The 25399-nt window shown below is 44.9% G+C and overlaps 1 protein-coding gene across 4 annotated transcripts in view; it reads right to left on the bottom strand.

Moving 5' to 3' along the window:
* Window positions 1–643: 643 nt before the first annotated feature.
* LOC135369969 (uncharacterized) overlaps window positions 644–25399 on the bottom strand; it is a 44864-nt gene continuing 20108 nt past the window's right edge. For 3 of the 4 annotated variants that reach the window (XM_064603597.1, XM_064603614.1, XM_064603605.1), the window contains 5 exons: window positions 23548–23666; window positions 16315–16435; window positions 16066–16239; window positions 9285–9410; window positions 644–993 (listed from right to left, as the gene is read on the bottom strand). In XM_064603597.1, coding sequence (XP_064459667.1) covers window positions 820–993; window positions 9285–9410; window positions 16066–16239; window positions 16315–16435; window positions 23548–23666 — 714 coding nt within the window. In that variant the 3' untranslated portion in view covers window positions 644–819. Of the gene's footprint in view, window positions 994–7417; window positions 7601–9284; window positions 9411–16065; window positions 16240–16314; window positions 16436–23547; window positions 23667–25399 lie in introns of those variants that run through there. The other variant, XM_064603622.1, reaches the window with a different exon arrangement.

The following is a 25399-nucleotide window of genomic DNA, read 5'->3' as shown; positions in this document are numbered from 1 at the left end:
ATAAATGAAGAAAACAGGCTTTCGAAATGCCTTTCTGCAAATAAGCTGCATACTAATGTGAAGAAACTGTGTGTTTGTTTTTGGTTGTTTATTTGTAGAACACTTTTTCCTGCTGATGAACAAGTCAGCAGGGTTGCCATAGTTTTCTGTAAGCAGCAGACGGTAACTTGGATGTGTAATTTAATAAGATTGTAATTTCAGGAACATCAAACATTCATGCACCTTCCCAGACAACGATTTCCCAACGATTTGCTCGCGCTTCAGCCATATCGTCTTCGTTTTCTTCCTCAGTATGAAGCTCCCGGTGAAGTCCAACGGGAGCCCATTTCAGGATATGCACATTTGAGATCGATTTCGGACGTCCACAGGAGAAAGCGTTCTGTCTGGGACACAGCCATAGTGATATCAAGATCTCACTTAACTAAGGAGAGCATATTAAGTAGCTCGTGACCTCCAAGTAACTCCTTTTATTAAGTAAACTTCTACTTTATTCCTACAATTGGAAACTTCGTTCTGCTTTTTACACAACTTGTAAAGAGTTCTATTTGTCAAGTAAGTTCATTGTGATTTGTTCCTGGACGCTGTTGCTAGGATGAGGTGATGCTGCATATGTTGAAAAGGTCGGACGCAGAAAATCTGAGGCACCAGAGCAAGATATTTATTACGCTTAAACTATTTTACTATTTTACGTTAAATTGTTCTTCATGGGATCACGGAGGACAGCGTATTTATTGATTGTAGAGATACTTCCACTGAGCGCCCCCTGGCGGCGGTTCCTATTCACATTGAAGATTCTTTCTCTGTTTCTTTCCTTGACAGCTAACAAGGCGACAGTCCGTGCTTTTCGGTGCATTTCCTGAAGTCTTTGACCCTGCCGTATTTTCTGGTGCCGCAGCAGTTGTCGACGTAGCACTCGTATTCCATGTCGAAAAGAGCGAAGCCGAGTGTGACCGGGCTTGAGAAAGCTTTTATCTTATCGATCACGAATTGCACCTGTTGTGGAAAAAAGCTTCACGTACTGCATTTCATCAAACATTGGTTGCTACTGACATCGACTATTGAACACGCGATGCTGATTGCGAAATATATTTCGAATGAAGCCATGTTCTATTTGAAAGCAGAACTTCACTGTCTAACATGCTACTAGCCAGCAATTGCCTTGAGTGATACCCTTCTCGACTTTAATTTGTCGATAAGTTGAGGTGTACCTCTTTTGTGATACCTTGTGGTATCTTTTTGTGATGTGTGTACCTGGTTTGTGATAAGCGAATAACTGATATACTTATGATAACGTGCACAAATGAACGTTCGTCCTGCGTTTTCGAGAATAAGGAGTGATACCTTTGTTATTCTGTACAATACTCGGTATTGAGCTTGTTACGTGGTGAAGTTCTGCTGTGCTCCACACAAGCGCGAACATTTAATAAAACGTATTAATGGTCGGACTGTTTTGTACAGGGAGACTTCCAAATTGGAAAATGGAAACTGGAAAATGCCAAGTTATACAGAATGCAAATAGCTCTAGAAAATGGCCGCAAATTTGGTTTGGCTACTTGGAACGCAGAGACACCCTTGTCGTCGTCCCACATGGTGACGGAATAATTGATGCAGAATCAAATCGCCACCACTTGCCCGTGTCCCAAATCTTATTGACGTGCCATTATACAAGGAGGCAATACAACGCGACAGCGCCACATGTGACGTTCTGTAACGTTTAAAGGCGCAGATATAGTCCGACGTAACTGTGCTGCGCGTACGCGCGCTGCACAGTTGCGTTACGCCGGGGGAAATCACACCCTCTATAGTCTAGTGGCTAGCGCGGCCGGCGGCATTCAACGCGCTAGGACGTCGTCCGCGCAGAATAGAACATGTTCTATCTTTCGCCGACCGCGCTCGCGCAGTCAGATCAGCGCAGTCGCGGTCGCGCTGCTGCAGTCACAGCGACTTTGCGCATGTGCAGCAGTCGCAGGCCACTGCTAACGCGCGTCTGACTATAAACGCATATTTCCCGGATCGCTTTGCTTGGCGTGTCTGACTTCGGCTGTCGCTGACTGCGACGCCAAAAACGTTGGACTATATCTGCGCCTTAACCGTTTAGTTGACGGAGGACTCTGCCACGGGGTTACTTGATCGGACCATCTGTCTTGGAGATGCCTGTTTCTGACTAGTAAACATTATTGTGCTGGTGACCGACAAAAACTATAATAGTTAATGTTATTCGCAGTTGAGAGTTGTTCACGGGTGCCCAGATGAAATGAACACCGTAGTACCACACACCCTAGCCAATGCAATCAACCGAGTGTCGTCCTTGTAATGGCATGCCACACTGGCAATAGCGATGGGTGGCACTATAGCTGTGACGTTGCCGGTCACAAGGCAGGTGCGGATCAGTGCGCGTGTAACGATACGGGATAGTGTTCAGTACACTCTAAATCCTGAGACGGACACGTGCCGGTTAAAAAAATTCCCTCAGGAAGTACAGCCGGTACACAGCCGTAACAGTTATCAGATAGCAAGCACAGCGATACGCATCGACAAATTTCAGCAGGTACAAAGCCGTCACGGCGATATGCAACGGCTTTGTGCCCGCTGAATCATAATATGTGTGCCTCATGAGCCGTGTACTCGTGTGCTTGTTGAATAATGCGTGTGCCGGTTGAATATGTGTGCCTTCGCTGGAGCGTACTACGTTGCCCCTCGCTCCGCCGGTGAGGAGTAACATGGCACAATGTATTCTTCCGCAATGCCTTCGTCCCTGATTTCTCGCCCGTTGTCTGTGCTGGAACCTCGTCTTTGAGAAGGATGGCAACCGTGATTTTTGAGTACAGGTTTAATGTTTGTTAACGTAAGTCAACCTAGCTGTGATGTATCGAACTGCGCCTGCGTTTTACTCGAGTTTAACCATCGTAGTATATTCTGTTGCAGACGGTGGACGCATTGCAAATGACGACAGGGGAGGATCGGTGAGGCTCCAACAGTTCCCTATAGAGCCCATAGTTTGAGATAATTCACACAACACTGGGCATACGACCAATGAAATTGCGACGTGGTGGAAATTATGCATAACCAGCCGACCAATCAGAAGACTCTGTTTGGCTCGCCTTCCGGCCGCTCCTGGCCCTTGCCTGGCTATTTACAGCTTTTGGTGGCTTGATATCTATTTCGCGGTTGCCGTTGCTCTGCAGTTCTCCCATTATAAGAAAGTGGCCAGGGCAAGTTTTGTGGAAATAAAATATTTATTTGAATATATCGGTCGGCAGTGTGAGAGACATGTGCGTGTGAATGAACAGGAAAACGTAGATGAGGTAGCTCGCGCAGCCCCATTGTAGGCGTAACATATCCGCGACAACGACTGTGCATGAACACCAGTGTATTATCTGCATGAAAGGATTACATATGCTTTCACAGGATTCATTTCTAAAGGAACGAAACAGGAAGTTACACAGCTTTCATCTGTAAAGGAAGGAACGAGAACATGCTATGTACACAGGCATCGCAATGCACGGATAACATTACACTGGTCGTGAAACACAAGAAAACAGTGTGCTATATCGTTATAGCATCAAACTCTAAAACAATCTCTTCAGGATTATGACGTCAAAATAACGCCTATGACGCAATGTATATACAATATCATAAGCAAAGGTATTGCCAAGGATCATGTGACTTTGTTGGTCAGGGAAGTGGTGGTGGTGGTAGAACACGGATGTTTTTCAGTAAGTACTGAGACTCAAAAAACTTTGCTTAGCTGATGAGACACAAAATGTCGTTTCCACACTTTCAAATGACTGCCAATTCCTACAGCATGAGAGCTGAGGAAGGCTGCGTAATGCAGTCCTCACATTGCTGTAGCCAATCATAGCAATATCACAAAACCAAAAAAGGCGCATCCTCTGATTATGTAAAGATTCATTCACCGATCTACCCTGCCAAAACTATAGCTAGTACCAATGCTAACTTTTTTTGAGAGCTTCTCACTGCATAACGTTACACAAAGCAGGGATGGATATAATGGTTGGTTTCTTTTAGCCATAATAACCTGGGAAAGAAACTGTCAATCTAATATGAAAATGGAAGGGGAAAATAATTTGTGCTGCATAAGGATGCTTATGTGCTAGTGGTACAAGTAAAACAATATTGTGACTGAGTACGTGAAGTTAAAGTTTCACCATACTGGCAAAGTTTTCGTACAAACTATGCACTACAAGGAACAAATAACCGAGACACCAGTTAGTCTGCGCCCTATCCCTTTTATGCATTACAAACTGTGTCACCATGTGACCAGTGTCATTTCTGCATTGGAAGGAAACAGAATTTGTCCATGTTTTCGTATGCAGCTTGAATATTTGTAGTGTGGAAAACTGGATCCCTGTTTACCACAGTGTTAAGAATATGCAAAGTAAACTAAAGTAAAAGTGAACCATTTTCCTTTCAAGTAGTTTTTGAGATGTGACATTTCACTCTACAGTACGTACCGAAGGATCATACAACACAGGTACATATTTTGATACTTTTTCCACCAATACTATGCATCTCAAAGGAAAACCAGAACCCCATTTGCATATAACAGGGTTTGGCTGTAGAAAATGTCTGGCAAAACTAAAATAACCTTCAGAGTTGTCATGCAGTATGTCAAGCCTGGGGTCATCAACAGAGCGTTCAGTAGAACTAAGTGCTTTCTGTTTTCTTTGGTGTGCTGTACTTTTCATGTGAAGCTACTGATGGAATTGCAATTACGTTGAAAACTTTTTTCGTTTTGTCTGCTCTGACCTTGTGTGAGCAGCCTCAGCAGACTCTCTGTTTTTAAGACAGATATGGTATTGCATCCGCTTTATGGCAAAAAAAAGAAAAGATATGAAATGGGCTTGACATGCTGCACAGCAGAAAGGCTCATGACTGCTCTGAGTGAATGCACTTATGAGGCGCTGCTTTACTCCTTTTCTGTGTAGGACATTTGCAACCTCTCATAAGAATATGCTTTCTAACTTGCAAAAGCATGCAAAGAAAGCATCGGATGGGATGCAAAATGTACTGCCAGACATTTGTGATTCACTTTGCAAGTAAGTGTACAAGCCTTCTGGTCTTAGAAGTCCCTCCTCTGCAGCCTTCAACAACTTTGAGCAGTTGGGACATTCCGATTTTTTCAAGAAAGAGTGAACCGAGGACCTGCGTATGCGTACTGTGCATTAGCCTCAATAATATTGTCGGGCTCTTGCACATCACGCATATCATGTTCAGCCTGCATTTCCTCAACTGCAGGCAACCCTTGGGAGTCGGCAGGCTCATAAGAACTGCTTGCAGTTGTGGAAACCGGCTTGTGAAACAGATCGTTTAAAAGTTCAGTCGTATCAGCCTCAAAATTGCCTTTGCTTGGAAGCTTCATGAGGTTCCCCGCAAGGGTATGCTTGAGGCCTGTTACGAACTGAAACGCATTTGGTGTCTCATTACACCCGTGCATTTGCCGGACTGACCAGACATGTTTTCCACAGGGCCCTCGTTGAGTCGCCGTATCAGCATATGTTCGAAACCAAACTGTTGGTGAAGGCGCTCCCACAACGCGAGTATTGCACAAATTGTGATTTGCCACCCCATAACAGTAGGAGATTGCCTATCACTGTCAAATTTCCACTGTGCAATCCACTGTACTGCAGCCTCTAGTAACTCCTTATGTTCGGTGGAATCACTGATTGCAAATCTCTTTTTTTTTTGTCATCACCCTGCTGAATGGATGAACTGTTTAAGCAATCAAACAGTACATCCATCCTAAGGAGGAAATCTGAAGTCGCAGTGGCTGCTGGATGCATGTACCCAGCGCTAATAAGGACAGCGATAAGGACAGCGATTCAGTGAAGCCTATTGCTTAGTACTTGTGTTGCAAATTTAACCTTCATGCGACTGAATACCGTCGGGTGAATGTGGTCCTCTGTCAACTTGGGTGCCAGTCGTACCTTTAGGGGAAGTCTGATTCATAGAACTCTTTAATGAAGTCCCACTGAACCTTGTGTTGGGCATATCCAATCTGCAGGTCATGCTTCAACAACATGTTCCGTGTAGTCTTCATCAAACGTGGTGGGTCAAAAATAAAGTAGACTTTTGACTCATCCAACACAAAAATATGGTTTTGACGGGGAGATTCCAAGTTTTCTACACAATGCACAATTGCTGGCACCCTGATCACAGACAACCGCATTCACGAAAACATCCAATGAATGAAGCTGTCTAATCAAGTCTTGAGGCAAATCATTTAGAATAGCTGCTGATACGGTAGATCTTGAAAACATGTATGACAAGGGCTGTACCCATGCATTTGTTAATCCTGAGAGCACTACAAGTAGTGCTGATTTTGCCATGAGTGATTTTGCCATTGGTGAGTGAGGTGCAGGCACTTGAGCATGTTCTATTCTATATTGTAATCGAAGCATGAGACAGAAGTCATAGAGCAGGTGCTTAATTCTTTGTTTCCCCTTTTGTTAAGTCCAAAAACAAATATCTATATGCAATATATTTCTGAACAGAATAATATGCGTCTAACGGACTACTATACAGGGTTTGACAGGCCTACCCAGAATCAGTGGGTTATCCAGACCTCCAACATCCGTCAAACAATCCCCCCCCCCCCATCCCCGCGAAAAAAGGGGAAAAAACCTCTGTATTACTGTTACAATGTAACTGCGCCCCTCATTTTTTTTATAAACTGCTGCCCAATGTTAAATACAAAATGAAAAGCACACGGGGGTTCTGCAAAAACCTTGCGGGGGATTATATTCTTACCACTTTGTTTCAATAGCATTATGCATTCGATGTATCATTGTCGACATCTATGCATGTTAATATAACAGAAACCACTTGTAAGAGGGAACGTTATGGAGACGTCACCAAATATTTAGGAGATTTAGAGGGGGTAAAGATAAATAACTGGGCTTTCCGTCCATAGATCACTGACAAGCAGCGATGGCCATTACTTAACTACTTGCAGAAATGTAGTGGGAAACTACTAGTTAAACTACTATGCAGAATAGTTAACTTCTGTAGTTAGGTTTCTGCAGGTGCCAAGTACTTTACCGCGACACGATTGTGCTTCCGACTTTTAACCATTAAGGAGGTGCAGAGCAATTGTGCAGTGCATGTGTACTAAATATTCACTTTTACCGCTGCTTGTGATTCATATTTAGGTGTCCAAGAACACACCAGAACGGGATTGGTGTTGATGGACAACGTTAAGTAGTTATAAAGATGTAGTTAAACTACACTGCAGTAGTTATACAAGTAGTTTTAACTACCTCCCCTGAAAAGTAGTTGAACTACTAGTTAAACTACTCCATCGCGACGTAAACTACTGTATAAGTAGTTAGTGGGCATCACTGCTGACAATGATAGAGGCGTAAGTCACACAAAGAGACTCACCACCTATCGCAGAAGGACAACGCTGCACTGACTGGAGAGCTCAGTGAGGACAGCCGTTCTTTTCAGACGTGTCCTCTGCCTGTTTTTGAACGCGTCGGATGTGAAATGCGCCTCGCACAGCTTCTGATGTTTTAGCTGATCAGGTGGAAGAGTGGCATATTCTGGTTGACCAGCGTACTCGATCCACGCAGACTTCCTTTAACACAATGAAAGTTGTTGCATAAGGAGAGAAACAGTCAGAGAGCTTAGGCTATGCAGGAGAAGATCGCTCAATGATTAGTGCGATAAACGAGTCAGATTCCTACACAACTAGGCTAGAAAGAAACAGCAACTCTACCTCTCGTCTCCTGGGAATCGAAAAAATGAAAAGTTGCAGTTGAGGCATGAATTCTTGCAACCGCTGGCTCTGCATTTGATATAATTGATTCGTCTTGGTGGATCATCTTCCGGTGTTGCCATTGCGCCTCACGGCTCCTCACACAAGTGGCATGGTCAACATGGTAGTGTGACAGCCAGAGATCGATAATAAACCGAGCAAGTAAGGAAGCACTTAAATAGATGCTGGTCGACATTGAGAATCCTTGGGTGTTGCCTTGTGCTCCTTTCGTGCGCATCACTTCAGTCCACTTTCTTTTGTCCCAAGACCAATTCCCACGAGAACGGAGACCCAAATCTTTTCTTGAGACTTCTTCGGAGTCGGCGCCGCTTTTACTTCGACAGTCAAGGTCGACTTGTATCTCCCGTAATCCCTGGTCAGTCTGGACGCTCTCACGGAGTATGCCCAAATAGCCGCCATAACACCCCGTAACGGCCACAGAAGTCAAATGGAAACCGCCAAGACGATGCACGCAGGTGCGCGCGAAAATAATCCGTGTTCAACCAATCGGAGCGCGCGTAAGTCTCGGCCAATGGGCTTGCAACATGGTGTATGGACGCAGTGGTACATACTCTACAGCCGCATCCGCGGGTACCTGAGGAGGACTGGATCGGCTAATGTGGGTGAATCGACGATGTACATTACAAGTGAAGTTAATTCTATTATTTCGTTATAGGTGACCGTGGGACTGGATCGATTGCAGTTACGTGATTTACAAGGTAGCGTAGTATTTCAGCATTCGCGTTCGGACAATACCAGCGTGATATTCACTTCGGTTTCTTTACAGGTTGTTTCCCGTCTCAACGGTCACACATACGTGTGCAAAATTGCAACAGCTTCTCATATCGAAGCGCGTCCTGTGCCACTTCCTTGGACAATTGTTCGTCGGCCATTTCGTTTGAGGAACTGTCATGTTAGTCACTAAGGATGATCTTGACTGTGCTTTGCAGTGCCAGCACGTTCGAAGTTTCGAGGATTGTGTGTTCGATGTTTGGAGGACTGCCTGACGCAACCGATGGGTTGTGTGTCCGTGCCACGTATGCTCCATATTGCTGTGTTGGGATTAGTGGACCGTGTGTGCTTTCCGATGCACTGGATGCAATTTAAAGGTATGTACACGCCAATAAAATTTAGTGATTCAAGTTAGATGTCCTTGGTGCATTTTCTTCCTACCATTCTTTTTCTTTTTTTTTTTTGCGTAGCCTGGATGCAACTTTTCTGTTAGGGAACTCGATAGGCACAATTTATCTCGCGTATTAGTGGGTACGTGTGACCCTTTAATACGTCCGGTACACTGTGGCTCCTAGCGTCAGCAGGGATGTCGTACCAATTGGTTCAGGGGGCACAGAGCACCTGCCGCTTTTACAGGCACCATTGGCCTCTTGAAGTCATCTGGCACATTTAAAAAAAAAATGTGCCAGGTGATCAGACGGCAACTATCCGTCACTGGGTTTAGAGTGTATCCTTACAACACTACCCCTCCCCTTAAAATTCAGGAACTCACCTTCGCCGTCAATGAAGAACTTTTTTCGTAGATGTACCGGACTTTAAGGCTCTGGTCGCCAGCGATGAAAATATGTTCGGGATCCATATATTTGGAGGCTCTTTCACTTTGTGCGTCCATACACGTCTGCAGTGAGAAGGTTCTTAGTCATCAACAAGGACCTCTTTCCTATATTGGTGCAGTACTTTTTAGGTATTGTTCAAACAAGCAGAAGCGGTTACCGCACGGGTGAGTCATATTTTTCGAAATCTGTGCTTCTCAATTCAGTGTAATCGCATCACGTGATTTCTTGATATTAGCTATAGATTAACAGCTGAAGTGTACAACATGCCCTTCAGCTTGAGCAGCTTCTAGGATGTGACATTTTGGCGCACTTTGATGTATGATCCGAGTGGGGTAAGGAAATTGCCCCCTGTGCACCTGTAGACGTCGGCCCCTGGTTACCGCTGCTACAGAGGCAGTGACACGCTTCATAAAAATCTACCTTATTAAAGTATTACGGAGTTGCCACCGTCAAGTGAAGGATTACTATAACTGCCAATAGAAACTGTCATCCTTGGTGCAATCACATATTTCTGGCTGTCACGCTGCATATATAACCAAGGTAGACATTGAAAATCACGAGATAGCATACATAATTCAAGGGCCAAATTTGGAATGCTAGGTGGAAAGCTATTGTACCAAGTGATATGATACAAAGGTAGTCAATTGTATGCAGCAGTTGAAATCCCCACAAACCATCAGTGAAGTCTACACAGGTCAGACAACGCACAGGGCCGTCAGGGCTAATGACTGAGCGTAGTAGGATATACATCGTATACGGCGTGTCTCTTTTTTTTATGTGCCATAAATTTTTTATTAAAACTCTATGAGAGCCCTAGATAAGCCGTCTGGGCCATACCTGGCCTGGCAGACATCTTTCCTACCCGGTCGCAGGAGTGTGCAATGACTAATTAACTAAAATTCGACAATTAACTTATTAATTCACGGGTTTTAGAAAAAACTGAGATGGCAGAATTAAAGACCGTCGTACTCGAATGCTATTCCATGCGTTGCCAGTCGCCGCGATTTCGGTTTCGCCTCATTTGCGTATCAAAATGCGGGGATCGATATTTTAATGCACGTGCGGGTGTCAGGATTTGTTAGACGTGGAATAGCTTTCAACGAGGACAGTCCCTGATTTTGCTACCTCGCATTTGCCCGAAATCCCCTAATTAAAGAGTTTATTAATGCATCTAGTCATCCTGTAGTTGCACACTTTCTTCGAGAGGATGTCCGCCTGGCCATATAATTCAACCGCAAAAACTACATCTGTCCTGCCCTCACACATATTTAATAAAAAATCAGATTTTTAATAATAGATTTTAATAACAGATTTTTAATAAAAAAATTGTGACACCTAAAAAAGACACCCTGTTTATTCTGAATGAGGACAACTCAGAGGCTACCTCTCTAAATATAATTTTAAAGAACTGAATGTCATAGCTAGTGTCACAAGCATGAGCAGCGTCAGCTGTTTTTACGGTGTCTATCGGGGACTTTGATGGAGACCCAGGAATACGCAGACTAAGAAGGAGGTACACACGTGCTTCGAGGCAAGAAAACAAAACAAAAAACGCAATGAGTCTCGCTGCGCATTGCGCTAAAACACTGCTTGTGTTCAGCAGCATGCAAAGTGGCGTTCCCGTATTTCTTTGGCGGCGCAAAGCGCTTGCACACCATGTTCGTAAACTACGAGTACCTAGGAATCCAGGCGCTGTCAGTGAAATAACACTTTTTAGGTTTAGTAGATCGTACGCTATTGAACGCTACGACAAGACGCTACTCCATCCACGTTCCATACGAAGCAGAAACACGTTTCAGGACACCCTGCTCCTAACCCCGGGCACTTTCCGCGATCCCTTTGCCGCAATAGTCGTCCATATCTCGTTTGCAGCTCAGCCGCGAGACTTTTGCGGCCGCACAGCTCACAAGATACCGTTAAAGAAGCTGTACGATTTTGGATGCATTTTATTATGTGTAATGTTTGACGATTTTTTTAACCCTCAGTACACGTTACATTTTGAACTAACTCTGATGTCTTTAGAATTTCATCGGACCTATGCCGTATTGTAATCTAATTGCCTCACATTGTACTCTCCCAAAACATTGCTCCATGTGGAGCGAAAGCACCATAAAATGAATTTGTAGTAAGACGTGAAAGAGTGCACAATCTGCAATTTGTCTGGCAACATTGCTTTCCGAAGATCGATTTCCGTCTCCTCGCCCCAGCATCTGGCAGATTTTCAAAGCTGAGTGATGCGATTCAACAATGACTGATAGCGAAGAAGCACGCGCCGTTGCAATAATAAAGCCTGCGCAATATGGCCTGCGCTCTCATCGACGTGACGTAGCGAACGCGATAATTAAGACTCAGCCAGTCACAGGCTTGGTTTTGGGCAGCCGTAGTCATTGTAACGAGCAACCATCCATCGTATGGCCAGCCACTAGCAGTCATGCACGTATTAATCCATCGCTATTATTAAGTATCACGGCTTATTCATTGAAAATATTGTTTATGTGTTGTTCATGTTTATGTGTTGTTGTCGGATTTTCTTGTATTCTTGGCCTTTACTTGTACATCCGTATTGTGCTGGGTGATTATGTGATATTTGTGATATTTCCATAAAAAACAACACCAGCGAATCCTGCGATAGGAAAGGGAATGGGACTCTCGAGGTGATGTACCAACCTCTTATGGGTGAGCTATGTAGTTCACTTGTGAGCGGAAACATGTCCTTCAACATTGCTTACCGGTCAATATGAGCAACGATACAGTGGTTACGGAAGTATAGCAGGACCAGCTAACCACTGTCGTCTGCGTATCCCTGGGTAGTAAATGTGAAAACATCTTAACGCGCGAAATGGACCCATATTTTTATGACCCATTTTTTGGAAACCCGATTGCACATCCAGGCAAGGAAGCACCTATTTGCACTTCTTGCACTTAGTTAAGTCAGGTCTGAATTTATGATGTTAGCTCATCTGCGAGGTCTAGATTTCGCAGGACGGCGAATTGCGGTAGCAGACAAATTCTGACTTAATGTGTTAACGTAGCAATTGAGGTAAAGAACGCATTAAGCATATCTTGGTGGTGTTGGCCGTTGGTAAGGGTCCGACGCCAACTCCCAGTGAGCATGCGAAACGGGGACGTTTTCTTGTACCGTACGTAAAGCCCCCCAGCATGCCACCAACTAACATCTATAATTGCAGACTTTCGAGATCGCTTTTCACTGGCGAAGTGTGATGAACACAGAATATGTTTCTGGAAAGGCAGATTGAATGGCACGGTAGTTGACCTCTCAGCACAACAGCCGCCACGATAGATAAATAGATCAAGTAGACAGAGTAGTAGCCAGTAGGGTATTTCGTGTACATGTGAGTCCTCATCGGCTCTCGTACAATTTGTCGCAATAAATGTATCACTACGCACGAATGGATGCACACATTCTCAGTGGTCTGGAATTTAGCGTGGTCCCATTGGCTGCAACAATTTCGAACATCACGCGTCAGCATAACCACAGGTATCAAGTCAACAATGGCAAACTGCCTCCCTGAGGATTGTCATCATCATCACTGCTACTAGCACTACCACCACAACAACCGCTACGCATCGTCACCTCTTTACAACGTAGTGCGCCATGGTTTATCAAGAATCGTAAGCGCGGTCAAGGGATCACCATTATCACTGTAACAGCTTTGTGTATCATCGCCGACATTTGTATCCAAGCCCCGCTGGAGATTGTGCATAAGAGAGGCAGGGAAAGGGGTGTCGCTAAACACTTAAGGGGCGTCAGGAGGGTGTTAGAGGGCCTGGATAAAGATATAAAGAGTATACAGGAAGAGAGAGCGAGATAAAGGTAATAACACGGCCTTGATAGGGTGCGTACTGTTTGCGAGGGCGTGTCTGAACCGCGGACAGAAGCTGGTTGACAAGATAAGGGAATGTTAGTAGACCATTGATAACGTGGCTTCTGATGTACCGTATCTGCCGCGCCCAACTAACGGATAAGATTATGAGCCATAAACACTGCTATTGGTTCTGGTATGTACGCTGACTCCACGATACCGCTTCATTCGTTCATTCATTTATTTATACTACTGGCTTACAAGTAAGCCTAAGTAGGGTGGGATACATAGCACATAAGGTAAACGCACAAGGTAAACAAAAAGTGATAACAGAAGACATTAATTCAGAACTGTCGCTATGACTTTACAAAAATCTAGAATCAACCGTAGGACTATTTATTATCGCATGTGGTAGCTGATTCCATTCCAGGACAGTCCGCGGGAAGAAAGAAAAATTAAAACAATGATTTTTCGCGCTGAACGGTTTGAAACGTAAACTGCGTGACTGCCAAGTTTATCGGCCAGAGAAAGGCTGCAGGTAAAGTGCGCTGTCGATTTTAAACTCGTTGTGAACCATTTGGTAAAGGAACCTGAGCCGCTGCATTTTCCTGCGGGAACTAAGCAACTCAAGCCCTGCCCTATTCTGTGTTTGTTAAAAATGAAGCGCAATGCTTTCCTTTCCACTCCTTCTAATTTATCAATATTGGATGTGGTAAATGCGTCCCAAATAATGCTCGCATAATCCAGAGCAGATGGTACGAGGGGCGTTCAAGTCAAACCGGGACTTTCTGTCTCCTGAGTGTACAAATGGCTCGCGCTACTTCTTTTTCGTCATTTTCACACGCGACAGGCCTCCGCGTTCACCACGTAGTCGTCCAGAGTTTGTGCAAAACAGAAGACACGTGCTGGACAAGATGGCCGACAACGAGGTGAGCGCTCATATCGAACTGCGAATTGTCATGAAGTTTCTCTTGAATGAAGGCGTAAAGTCATCTGAAATTCACAGACTTCAGGCTCAGTATGGCCACGATACACTTACACGATACACCGCAGCAAAGCGTTTGAGTGGTGCAAACGGTTCCGAGACGGCCGTACATCAGTGCAGGACGATCCCGGCCGGGCCGGCACAGAGCCCAGTGTCAGAGTTCCTGAGAACATCCAACTTGTGGAGCGCCTGATCCTCAAGGACCGACGGATAACATGCCTCGAACAGGCTCGAAAGATGGACCTTTCTGTGGGAACGTTGAACACTATCATTCATGAACACCTCCAGTTTCGGAAAGGCTGGCCTCCTCACCAACGGAGTCCTCCTCCTAGAGGACAATTCACGCCCGCATACCGCGCATCTCACGACACGCACCTTACAGGAACTTGACCGGGAGTTGCTGCCACATGCCCCTTTCGGTCCAGACCTCGTCCCCAGCGATTTCCATCTCTTCGGGCCAGAAGGCGTTCCTTGGGGGCTGCCAGTTCAGCTGCGACGACGAGGTCAAGAATGCGGTCCGATCATGGCTGCTACGCGCCGGCAAGGATTTCTACGCTGCTGGCACCCAAACCCACGTGATACGCTGGGACAAGTGCATTAGTGCAGCTGGAGATTACGTTGAAAAATACAACTAATTTTTCGCCTGTGTGTTCAAATGTTTTCAAATGTTTAAGTCCCGGTTTGACTTGAACACCCCTCGCACATATGTCTTGTATGCCTTCAACTTTGTGGCTGTGGACGCTTGATGAAGATGACGACGCAAATAGTATAATTTACCCATTGCCTTTCTCACGATAGTATCAATATGCTGATTCCATCTCAAATCATTGCACAATGTCACTCCGAGATATCTACAGGAGTCAACACATGATAGAACACATCCATCTATACGATACTGAAAGGACAGTGGTACTCTTTTTCTCGTAATATGCATGTATGTACATTTTTTTGAAAATTGAGAGTCATTTGTCATGTTAAGCACCAATCATTAATCCTACGAAGACATTCATTAAGCTGAATCTGATCTAACACAGAATTTACCTCGGTGAAAATTATGCACTCGTCAGCAAAAAGGCGCATTTTTGCGGGAATGTTCTCAGTAATATCGTTTAGATAAATTAAAAACAATAGTGGGACTAGAACCGAGCCCTCAGGCACGCCGGATTCCACATAAGCCAAGTTAGAGCTGCTCTGACCGATCCGTACCAACTGCTGTCTGTCAGCAAGATAGTCCCGAAGCCACGCGGTCAGATTTGAGTTACCGATTATAGCTTGTAGTTTTAACAGTAGCTTATCATGAGGTACCTTGTCGAACGCCTTCGACAAATCCAAGAAAATTATGTCAGACTGCCCCCATGAATTAATTGTTGCCGCAAGATTGTGAACTGTTTCTAATAACTGGGTTGTAGTAGAGACACCTTGGCGGAAACCATGTTGTGCTGGCGTCATCAACTGCCCGCAGTCACTCCCTATTAGTTCGTTGACACATATGTGAGTTTCGGGATTATTCCTGTGTTTTGACGTCCTTATGCGTGTTGTGCTTCCTGGCGACAAATATTCTAGCTGATGGGCAGCCTATCAGGATTCCGATTGGCATGTTGTCGTGAATTCGAGTCTGATATTGGGATTGAACGCCAAATAAATTCATTCCCAATTACATCATGGATGTGTTCTTTTTTATCTCTTTAAAGGAGACCTCAGAAACTGACAGGGTCCTAGTCAACCATAATACAGCATGACATTGTTACATCCCATTATGGGTTGTAAACCGGAAGCGTGCGCATGTTTGTGGCACTTGCACATGTTCATTGTCAAAAAAGGCGTAAGCTCGTCCGCGCTGGCTTTAGCTTCCAATAATTTATTTTCACCTTTCCACTTCTATATGCGATAAAAGAAAATGTTTCTAACCTCTTCGTAGTCGACAAGAATAAACTGGGAAGGCGTCCCGACTCTACTGTCATGGTCTGTGACGGCGCCTTGCAAATTGTTTGTCCACCTGAAGAGCCCGACTCCCATGGTGAAAGACAGCATCATTGTAGCTGTCCCGGTGTTCATTGCCAGCACCTGGTCCATGACAGATGACTGCAAGGAGAGAACATTTGATTTCCAACTTCCCCATGAGTTAGGGTCTATAATTGCCGTAACTACCAGTCTTACCATCTCAGGCTTTCCAATACTCAGTGGGTTTTCCCACATCGTCCCGGCGGCAATGCCTTTAGTTTCACTGCTGTCCCAAGATGAAATGTGCGTTCGTAGAACGACCACGTTCGCTCCGGCGCTACGATATTACACAGGGCAAAATTAACCACACTAGATGGACAGAAAGGGACATTACACAGGCATAACCAACATTGCATAACACTGAGACGGCTCAGCCGTAACAATGACGGGCTGAAAAGGCATTAAACAACACTACGTGGAGATAAAAGGGCTACAGTAGGGTTAGACACTTCAATTTCAATAATCCGCTTTTCCCTCTCACTGACGTTTTCATTTTGGTATCCTACCTCGAGATCTTTCCGTTGCAATCGGCCTAACTGCTGAGGGCACGATTTCAACCAATAATGCCGATTATTAAGTTTTAAACCTACGTAGGAATACCTGCTATGTTGAACATGCTTTCACGATGCAAAAGGCTTGGATGAAAATCAACCGCAAACAAGGGGGATTCAAGCTTCATTCCCGGGGGTCTTATGGGCCATTCGAGGGACCTTCTCTTGCCACTGTTTTCTCTCCCTACCTTTGAGAATCTCTAGGACCTAGTGGCCTTGGAGCGGTCCTCTTCATCGACTCCCAAGGCGCACCCTACGGTTGTGCATTCCTCTGCCGCCCCCTTCACTGGAAGGCGTGATGGACCTCCCCCAAGAATCCTTTGCCTGTCAGAAGGGGGTTTCATAGAAAGCGCGAGGTAATGTTTTCTCTGCTGCCAGAAAGGCTGGGGGTGTGGTGGGGGCTCAGTAGCAGTTGCACCACCTACAGCCTCCCCCCTTGAGAGGCGATGACCTTCAAGTCATTCGAGCGAGATTTCTTAGAATCCCTGTGGATTTCCGTTTCGAAGCATAGAGAAAAGATTACTCAAACAAAAAAACAAAAGAAAAGCTGTTTCGAAGAAATTGAAGATAAAATTGCCAGAAAACCCACTTGGTTATTTTGAAGGCCACCATCGCGATTGCACATCTATACTGTAAGAGAAAAAAGTAAACGAGTGAAATTTAATTCTGCGTGGGGGACTACATGCATCCTCACAACGATTACTCTCTATGAGGATTACATGCACGAGAGTTCGTGCGGAGTTTAGGGCTACCGGTAGCTCTCGGTAGCAAATCTTGTGGTCAAGCGACTAAAATAGGACTAAAATATATTACACCACCGTTAATCCGTCATCAGCCGTCCCAGCGAAAATCTCTGGATAGAGTGGGATCCCGGTAAACGGAACAACAGAGAAGGTTGTCAACAATGACTCTGTATTGGAGGACATCAGAAACTGGCCACCGTCATTTGCGTAAAGGAACTTGCAACTTTCTTTACCATGTTCATGGCCATTGCTTGACGTGCACAGCCGAAGACATCGAAAGGCACAGTACTATTTTTCTTAAGGGTGTCAAAAAGCTGGATATATGTACATTAGAAATGGGAGAAATTCCTCCAGCTGGCCGACCCCGCTTGCAAAGTGTATGCCGCACACTGTCTCTGACGCAACACCATACACAACAGCAGTGCAATTTGTACGGGACCCTGGTTAGAGAGAACCCGCCAGGGGTGTCGTAGCCCAGAAATTCATCGACGTCTGGAAATTCTTGCCCGTATGCAGAAACTGAATCCCGGCTAAACGAAGGGAAATTGCACGGATTTAAATATACCGACATGTTTGTTCTCGAGATAGTGCGGGATTTGGATAAGTCATCCTCGTATAAACCGGGGTCGAATGTAATTACAGTTTAGGAAACTGGAAGCTCTATGTGGTCTCCATTCCACTCGTTTTTTGTTAGGGTGACTAGTTCTCGTGAATGCATCCCCACCGTGTTAAGTGAAGGGAGTCCTAGCGTATGGTGGTTTGCGGTTGCTGGAAATTCTTGCCCGTATGCAGAAACTGAATCCCGGCTAAACGAAGGGAAATTGCACGGATTTAAATATACCGACATGTTTGTTCTCGAGATAGTGCGGGATTTGGATAAGTCATCCTCGTATAAACCGGGGTCGAATGTAATTACAGTTTAGGAAACTGGAAGCTCTATGTGGTCTCCATTCCACTCGTTTTTTGTTAGGGTGAATAGTTCTCGTGATTGCATCCCCACCGTGTTAAGTGAAGGGAGTCCTAGCGTATGGCGGTTTGCGGTTGCCGGAAATTCTTGCCCGTATCCAGAAACTGTAATCCCGGCTAAACGAAGGGACATTGCACGGATTTAAATATACCGACATGTTTGTTCTCGAGATAGTGCGGGATTTGGATAAGTGATCCTCGTATAAACCGGGGTCGAATGTAATTACAGTTTACGAAACTGGAAGCTCTATGTGGTCTCCATTCCTCTCGTTTTTTGTTAGGGTGAATAGTTCTCGTGAATGCATCCCCACCGTGTTAAGTGAAGGGAGTCCTAGCGTATGGTGGTTTGCGGTTGCTGGAAATTCTTGCCCGTATGCAGAAACTGAATCCCGGCTAAACGAAGGGAAATTGCACGGATTTAAATATACCGACATGTTTGTTCTCGAGATAGTGCGGGATTTGGATAAGTCATCCTCGTATAAACCGGGGTCGAATGTAATTACAGTTTAGGAAACTGGAAGCTCTATGTGGTCTCCATTCCACTCGTTTTTTGTTAGGGTGAATAGTTCTCGTGATTGCATCCCCACCGTGTTAAGTGAAGGGAGTCCTAGCGTATGGCGGTTTGCGGTTGCTGGAAATTCTTGCCCGTATCCAGAAACTGAATCCCGGCTAAACGAAGGGAAATTGCACGGTTTTAAATATGCCGACATGTTTGTTCTCGAGATAGTGCGGGATTTGAATAAGTGATCCTCGTATAAACCGGGGTCGAATGTAATTACAGTTTACGAAACTGGAAGCTCTATGTGGTCTCCATTCCTCTCGTTTTTTGTTAGGGTGAATAGTTCTCGTGAATGCATCCCCACCGTGTTAAGTGAAGGGAGTCCTAGCGTATGGTGGTTTGCGGTTGCTGGAAATTCTTGCCCGTATGCAGAAACTGAATCCCGGCTAAACGAAGGGAAATTGCACGGATTCAAATATACCGACATGTTTGTTCTCGAGATAGTGCGGGATTTGGATAAGTCATCCTCGTATAAACCGGGGTCGAATGTAATTACAGTTTAGGAAACTGGAAGCTCTATGTGGTCTCCATTCCACTCGTTTTTTGTTAGGGTGAATAGTTCTCGTGATTGCATCCCCACCGTGTTAAGTGAAGGGAGTCCTAGCGTATGGCGGTTTGCGGTTGTTGGAAATTCCTGCCCGTATCCAGAAACTGAATCCCGGCTAAACGAAGGGAAATTGCACGGATTTAAATATGCCGACATGTTTGTTCTCGAGATAGTGCGGGATTTGGATAAGTGATCCTCGTATAAACCGGGGTCGAATGTAATTACAGTTTACGAAACTGGAAGCTCTATGTGGTCTCCATTCCTCTCGTTTTTTGTTAGGGTGAATAGTTCTCGTGATTGCATCCCCACCGTGTTAAGTGAAGGGAGTCCTAGCGTATGGCGGTTTGCGGTTGCTGGAAATTCTTGCCCGTATCCAGAAACTGAATCCCGGCTAAACGAAGGGAAATTGCACGGATTTAAATATGCCGACATGTTTGTTCTCGAGATAGTGCGGGATTTGGATAAGTCATCCTCGTATAAACCGGGGTCGAATGTAATTACAGTTTAGGAAACTGGAAGCTCTATGTGGTCTCCATTCCTCTCGTTTTTTGTTAGGGTGAATAGTTCTCGTGAATGCATCCCCACCGTGTTAAGTGAAGGGAGTCCTAGCGTATGGCGGTTTGCGGTTGCTGGAAATTCTTGCCCGTATCCAGAAACTGAATCCCGGCTAAACGAAGGGAAATTGCACGGATTTAAATATGCCGACATGTTTGTTCTCGAGATAGTGCGGGATTTGGATAAGTGATCCTCGTATAAACCGGGGTCGAATGTAATTACAGTTTACGAAACTGGAAGCTCTATGTGGTCTCCATTCCTCTCGTTTTTTGTTAGGGTGAATAGTTCTCGTGAATGCATCCCCACCGTGTTAAGTGAAGGGAGTCCTAGCGTATGGTGGTTTGCGGTTGCTGGAAATTCTTGCCCGTATGCAGAAACTGAATCCCGGCTAAACGAAGGGAAATTGCACGGATTTAAATATACCGACATGTTTGTTCTCGAGATAGTGCGGGATTTGAATAAGTCATCCTCGTATAAACCGGGGTCGAATGTAATTACAGTTTAGGAAACTGGAAGCTCTATGTGGTCTCCATTCCACTCGTTTTTTGTTAGGGTGAATAGTTCTCGTGATTGCATCCCCACCGTGTTAAGTGAAGGGAGTCCTAGCGTATGGCGATTTGCGGTTGCTGGAAATTCTTGCCCGTATCCAGAAACTGAATCCCGGCTAAACGAAGGGAAATTGCACGGATTTAAATATGCCGACATGTTTGTTCTCGAGATAGTGCGGGATTTGAATAAGTGATCCTCGTATAAACCGGGGTCGAATGTAATTACAGTTTACGAAACTGGAAGCTCTATGTGGTCTCCATTCCTCTCGTTTTTTGTTAGGGTGAATAGTTCTCGTGAATGCATCCCCACCGTGTTAAGTGAAGGGAGTCCTAGCGTATGGCGGTTTGCGGTTGCTGAAAATTCTTGCCCGTATCCAGAAACTGAATCCCGGCTAAACGAAGGGAAATTGCACGGATTTAAATATGCCGACATGTTTGTTCTCGAGATAGTGCGGGATTTGGATAAGTTATCCTCGTATAAACCGGGGTCGAATGTAAGTACGGTTTAGGGAACTGGAAGCTCTATGTGGTCTACATTTTACTCGTTTTTTGTTAGATCGTAGTTTTGTTGAATAGTTCTCGTGATTGCATCCCCACCGTGTTAAGTGAAGGGAGTCCTAGCGTATGGTGGTTTGCGGTTGCTTGAAACTCTTGCCCGTATCCAGAAACTGAATCCCGGCTAAACGAAGGGAAATTGCACGGATTTAAATATGCCGACATGTTTGTTCTCGAGATAGTGCGGGATTTGGATAAGTCATCCTCGTATAAACAGGGGTCGAATGTAAGTACGGTTTAGGGAACTGGAAGCTCTATGTGGTCTACATTTTACTCGTTTTTTGTTAGATCGTAGTTTTGTTGAATAGTTCTCGTGATTGCATCCCCACCGTGTTAAGTGAAGGGAGTCCTAGCGTATGGTGGTTTGCGGTTGCTTGAAACTCTTGCCCGTATCCAGAAACTGACTCCCGGCTAAACGAAGGGAAATTGCGCCGATTTAAATATACCGACATGTTTGTTCTCGAGATAGTGCGGGATTTGGATAAGTCATCCTCGTATAAACAGGGGTCGAATGTAAGTACGGTTTAGGGAACTGGAAGCTCTATGTGGTCTACATTTTACTCGTTTTTTGTTAGATCGTAGTTTTGTTGAATAGTTCTCGTGATTGCATCCCCACCGTGTTAAGTGAAGGGAGTCCTAGCGTATGGTGGTTTGCGGTTGCTTGAAACTCTTGCCCGTATCCAGAAACTGACTCCCGGCTAAACGAAGGGAAATTGCGCCGATTTAAATATACCGACATGTTTGTTCTCGAGATAGTGCGGGATTTGGATAAGTCATCCTCGTATAAACCGGGGTCGAATGTAAGTACGGTTTAGGGAACTGGAAGCTCTATGTGGTCTCCATTTTACTCGTTTTTTGTTAGATCGTAGTTTTGTTGAATAGTTCTCGTGATTGCATCCCCACCGTGTTAAGTGAAGGGAGTCCTAGCGTATGGTGGTTTGCGGTTGCTTGAAACTCTTGCCCGTATCCAGAAACTGACTCCCGGCTAAACGAAGGGAAATTGCGCCGATTTAAATATACCGACATGTTTGTTCTCGAGATAGTGCGGGATTTGGATAAGTCATCCTCGTATAAACCGGGGTCGAATGTAAGTACGGTTTAGGGAACTGGAAGCTCTATGTGGTCTACATTTTACTCGTTTTTTGTTAGGCTCAATAGTTCCCGTGAATGCATCCCCACCGTGTTAAGTGAAGGGAGTCCTAGCGTATGGTGGTTTGCGGTTGCTGGAAATTCTTGCCCGTATCCAGAAACTGAATACGTTTTACTCGTTTTTTGTTAGGGTGAATAGTTCTCGTGAATGCATTTCAGTTACAGGGGAACTAAAGCGCGGCAGTTTCTCCTCGCGGCGCGGAAGTGAAGACGCCGTTAGGTACATTGAGGACATTACGCAAGGAACGAGGTTCACTCATTGCGTAATTCGTGATTTGTGCGAAAAGAAGACCGAACTTTGTTCTTTTCCCACTCCTCTTCGTGACAAGAAGCACGGATAGGATGCTCAATGATGGCGGGACATCGTCTGCAGAGACTAATAGGAGGCCGCCACATATTTTCGGGCGTCTTGAGAAAGAGGGAACAGGGAAAGCATGAAATTCCTATTCGTCCTGTACCCACCAACAGGTCAAACGACAGATCCCGTTCTTTTTCTATTCCTATCAATGTAACGGAATCTTGTACTCCATCATGGTCTTTTTTATGTGTGTAGAGGTACCAAAAAGACACCGACGAAGAATGACGACAACGACGACTGATAACTCTCATGTGACAGACTTTTTACACAAAGATTTGGTAGCGACGGGAAATACAACCTCAAGCCGAAACTCGTTTCCTACGTGTTCTCAAGATCTCCGCGAGAGATAGGAAGCCTCATTCATAGCCACAGACCTGCACGGACACTGCGACAGCGCATCATCACTGAAACCTTCGCGGATATAATTTATCTTGGGAACAGGTGGCAGGCTTCAAAGTCAATTTGAAGTTGTCTTACTCGTCGCTATCAAATCTTTGTATACAAGGTAACATTCTTTTAGTGTATTTAAACTTGGTTCGACCAGTAAAGTCTGTCAGCTGAGAGTTAACAGTCGTGCCTGTCGTCATTGTTCGGCCGTGTCTTATTGCTGCTATATACAATGAATCAGTACAAGCTACACCGCTTCCATACACTTGTTGTTTTTGTACCACAAACGCACGCTCTTCAGGGGACAGTTCCTTTGAGACTCACATCGTTTTCCTTGCGAGAAAACTTGAAATTGAACATGAACTTGAATGTCTAATTTGGTTTGCACACTACATACGTAGAAACGTACACGAAGAGTAACGATTTTGACAGCGATGTCAGTTGAAGGAATCCGGTTCAATTTCAACTTACTGTATGAGGCTTTCCACCAAGCCATTGATGTCCGGAGAATCAGGGTTAATACCGATAGCCTTGTAGTAGGTTGTGACGTTGATCTTTTTTCGGTTGGCATCGTACAACCTTTGCAGTTCCTGCCATAGTAAGTCATGGATGTCTATCCCAGCATAATTACAGAGGCTATACAAGTATCGGCATAGCACCAAGACTGAACTCGTAAAATAGAATTTGACCACAATACACATTGAACGCCAACCGTTGCCCGCTTATCACTAACGATTTCCGAAAATTGCGGGACGCCTTTTTCTGACAGTTAGCGTGACATAACTGCGTAGGTGTCAGGAAAAGGCGCACGCCTCCAGTTTTTATCAAACCAGGGCAGAAAACGATCTTATACCGGACTATCCTTATAATTCCCAAACGTCGCCACACCAGCATTGGACAGCTGTTTCGGCCTTATTGGGCCTTCATCAGCAATGCGTGGACGACTTTTGAGCGAGTGGCGTCGGAAGGTCACGTTCCACGTGACCTCCCGACGCCACTCGCTCAAACGTCGCCCACCTACGCATTGCTGATGAAGGCCCAATAAGGCCGAAACATATGCTCAACGTGCAGCCAAAGAGCGTATGCTATTATTCTTCATTTTATACCGGACTATGGTGCGCAAGAAGCGTCTCATGCGTTGAAGTACCCACAGCTCAAAGCGGCGTTACAGAAAGTTGATTACCCATTTTGCGTGATGGATTAGATATTCTTTTAGATATACACCTTGCAGTTACATTTGCACGTAACACGGTGGCAACCAAGCGAGACTCGCTTTATGGGAGAAATGGACCAGCTGTACTATGTACACTCTAAAAACGTAAAAACGTAACTTCAGCACTACTTAACACGCCAACCAGCCGCGATGTCGCTCTGTCTCCCGATTTTAGAGAACAAGTCAGGTCGCAAGCAATCAGCACGCAGCAACAGCTACGTGGTCCCTTTCTGTGGACACATTCCTGTTTACAAACTTCCCCTTATTGCTGCCTTGTGACTGGACAGACAGTTAGTCACGTGGTTTCTCCAAACTTCACTACTCTTCCTGCGCAGAAAAAAAAAACACACTATCATACAAAACTAATGCCGTTAGAGCTGATGCCGTTCCGATCGCTTTGACAGACCGACACCTCAGCAGTTCCTTGGACCGTTTTGCCGACATGGTTTGGAGCACGGTTATAGCGATAAAATGAATGTGATCGATTTAGATGTTAATTATTATTTCGTTCATAAAAGAAAGATACTGAATTAAATTTGAAATCACCAATGTAAGGTAATCACAATTAATTTGTAACCAATTTCTAATCACCAATGTCTCCTGTGATATCTCTAACAGAAAAAGTGACACTAGCTCTTTTTACTGTTCATACATGCTGTAAAAACACATCTTCACTGCATGATGCGTTCCTAACCAGCTATCATCCCGAATGCCTGTGTTTCCGAAAATAAGAGGCGAAAGCCGTTTGTGGCACGAGCGCAGTCGATATATTTGTAAGAAAAAAAAGAGACATGCCGCACTTTACACAAAATAAGGAGACATAACAGTGACATTCTATGCAACGGTTGGCCTTCAAAGCGCTATGGGTGAATCCAAAATGTAGGTGGGTGATTCCATCTCAACTCAGGCAAGGTTGTCCGGGCACCATTAGTAATTTTTATTGAAAAACTATATGTTGTAGCCTGGCTCAGATTGAGAAGGGAACAGCAAGTGTTTTTGCTCTAGTTTCCGTAGTTCGTGAGAAAAAAAAATCCAGAAAGAATATGGCAGGTCTGGGGCATTTTCAAGCATAGCGATTTTGGCGTTCAGTATCTGTCCAACGAACGCGTT

The sequence above is a fragment of the Ornithodoros turicata genome, chromosome 1, assembly GCF_037126465.1.
Source record: "Ornithodoros turicata isolate Travis chromosome 1, ASM3712646v1, whole genome shotgun sequence".
Classification (NCBI taxonomy): domain Eukaryota; kingdom Metazoa; phylum Arthropoda; class Arachnida; order Ixodida; family Argasidae; genus Ornithodoros; species Ornithodoros turicata.
The sequence above is the reverse complement of the archived record's forward strand: the minus strand, read 5'-3'. Positions and strand labels throughout refer to the sequence as shown.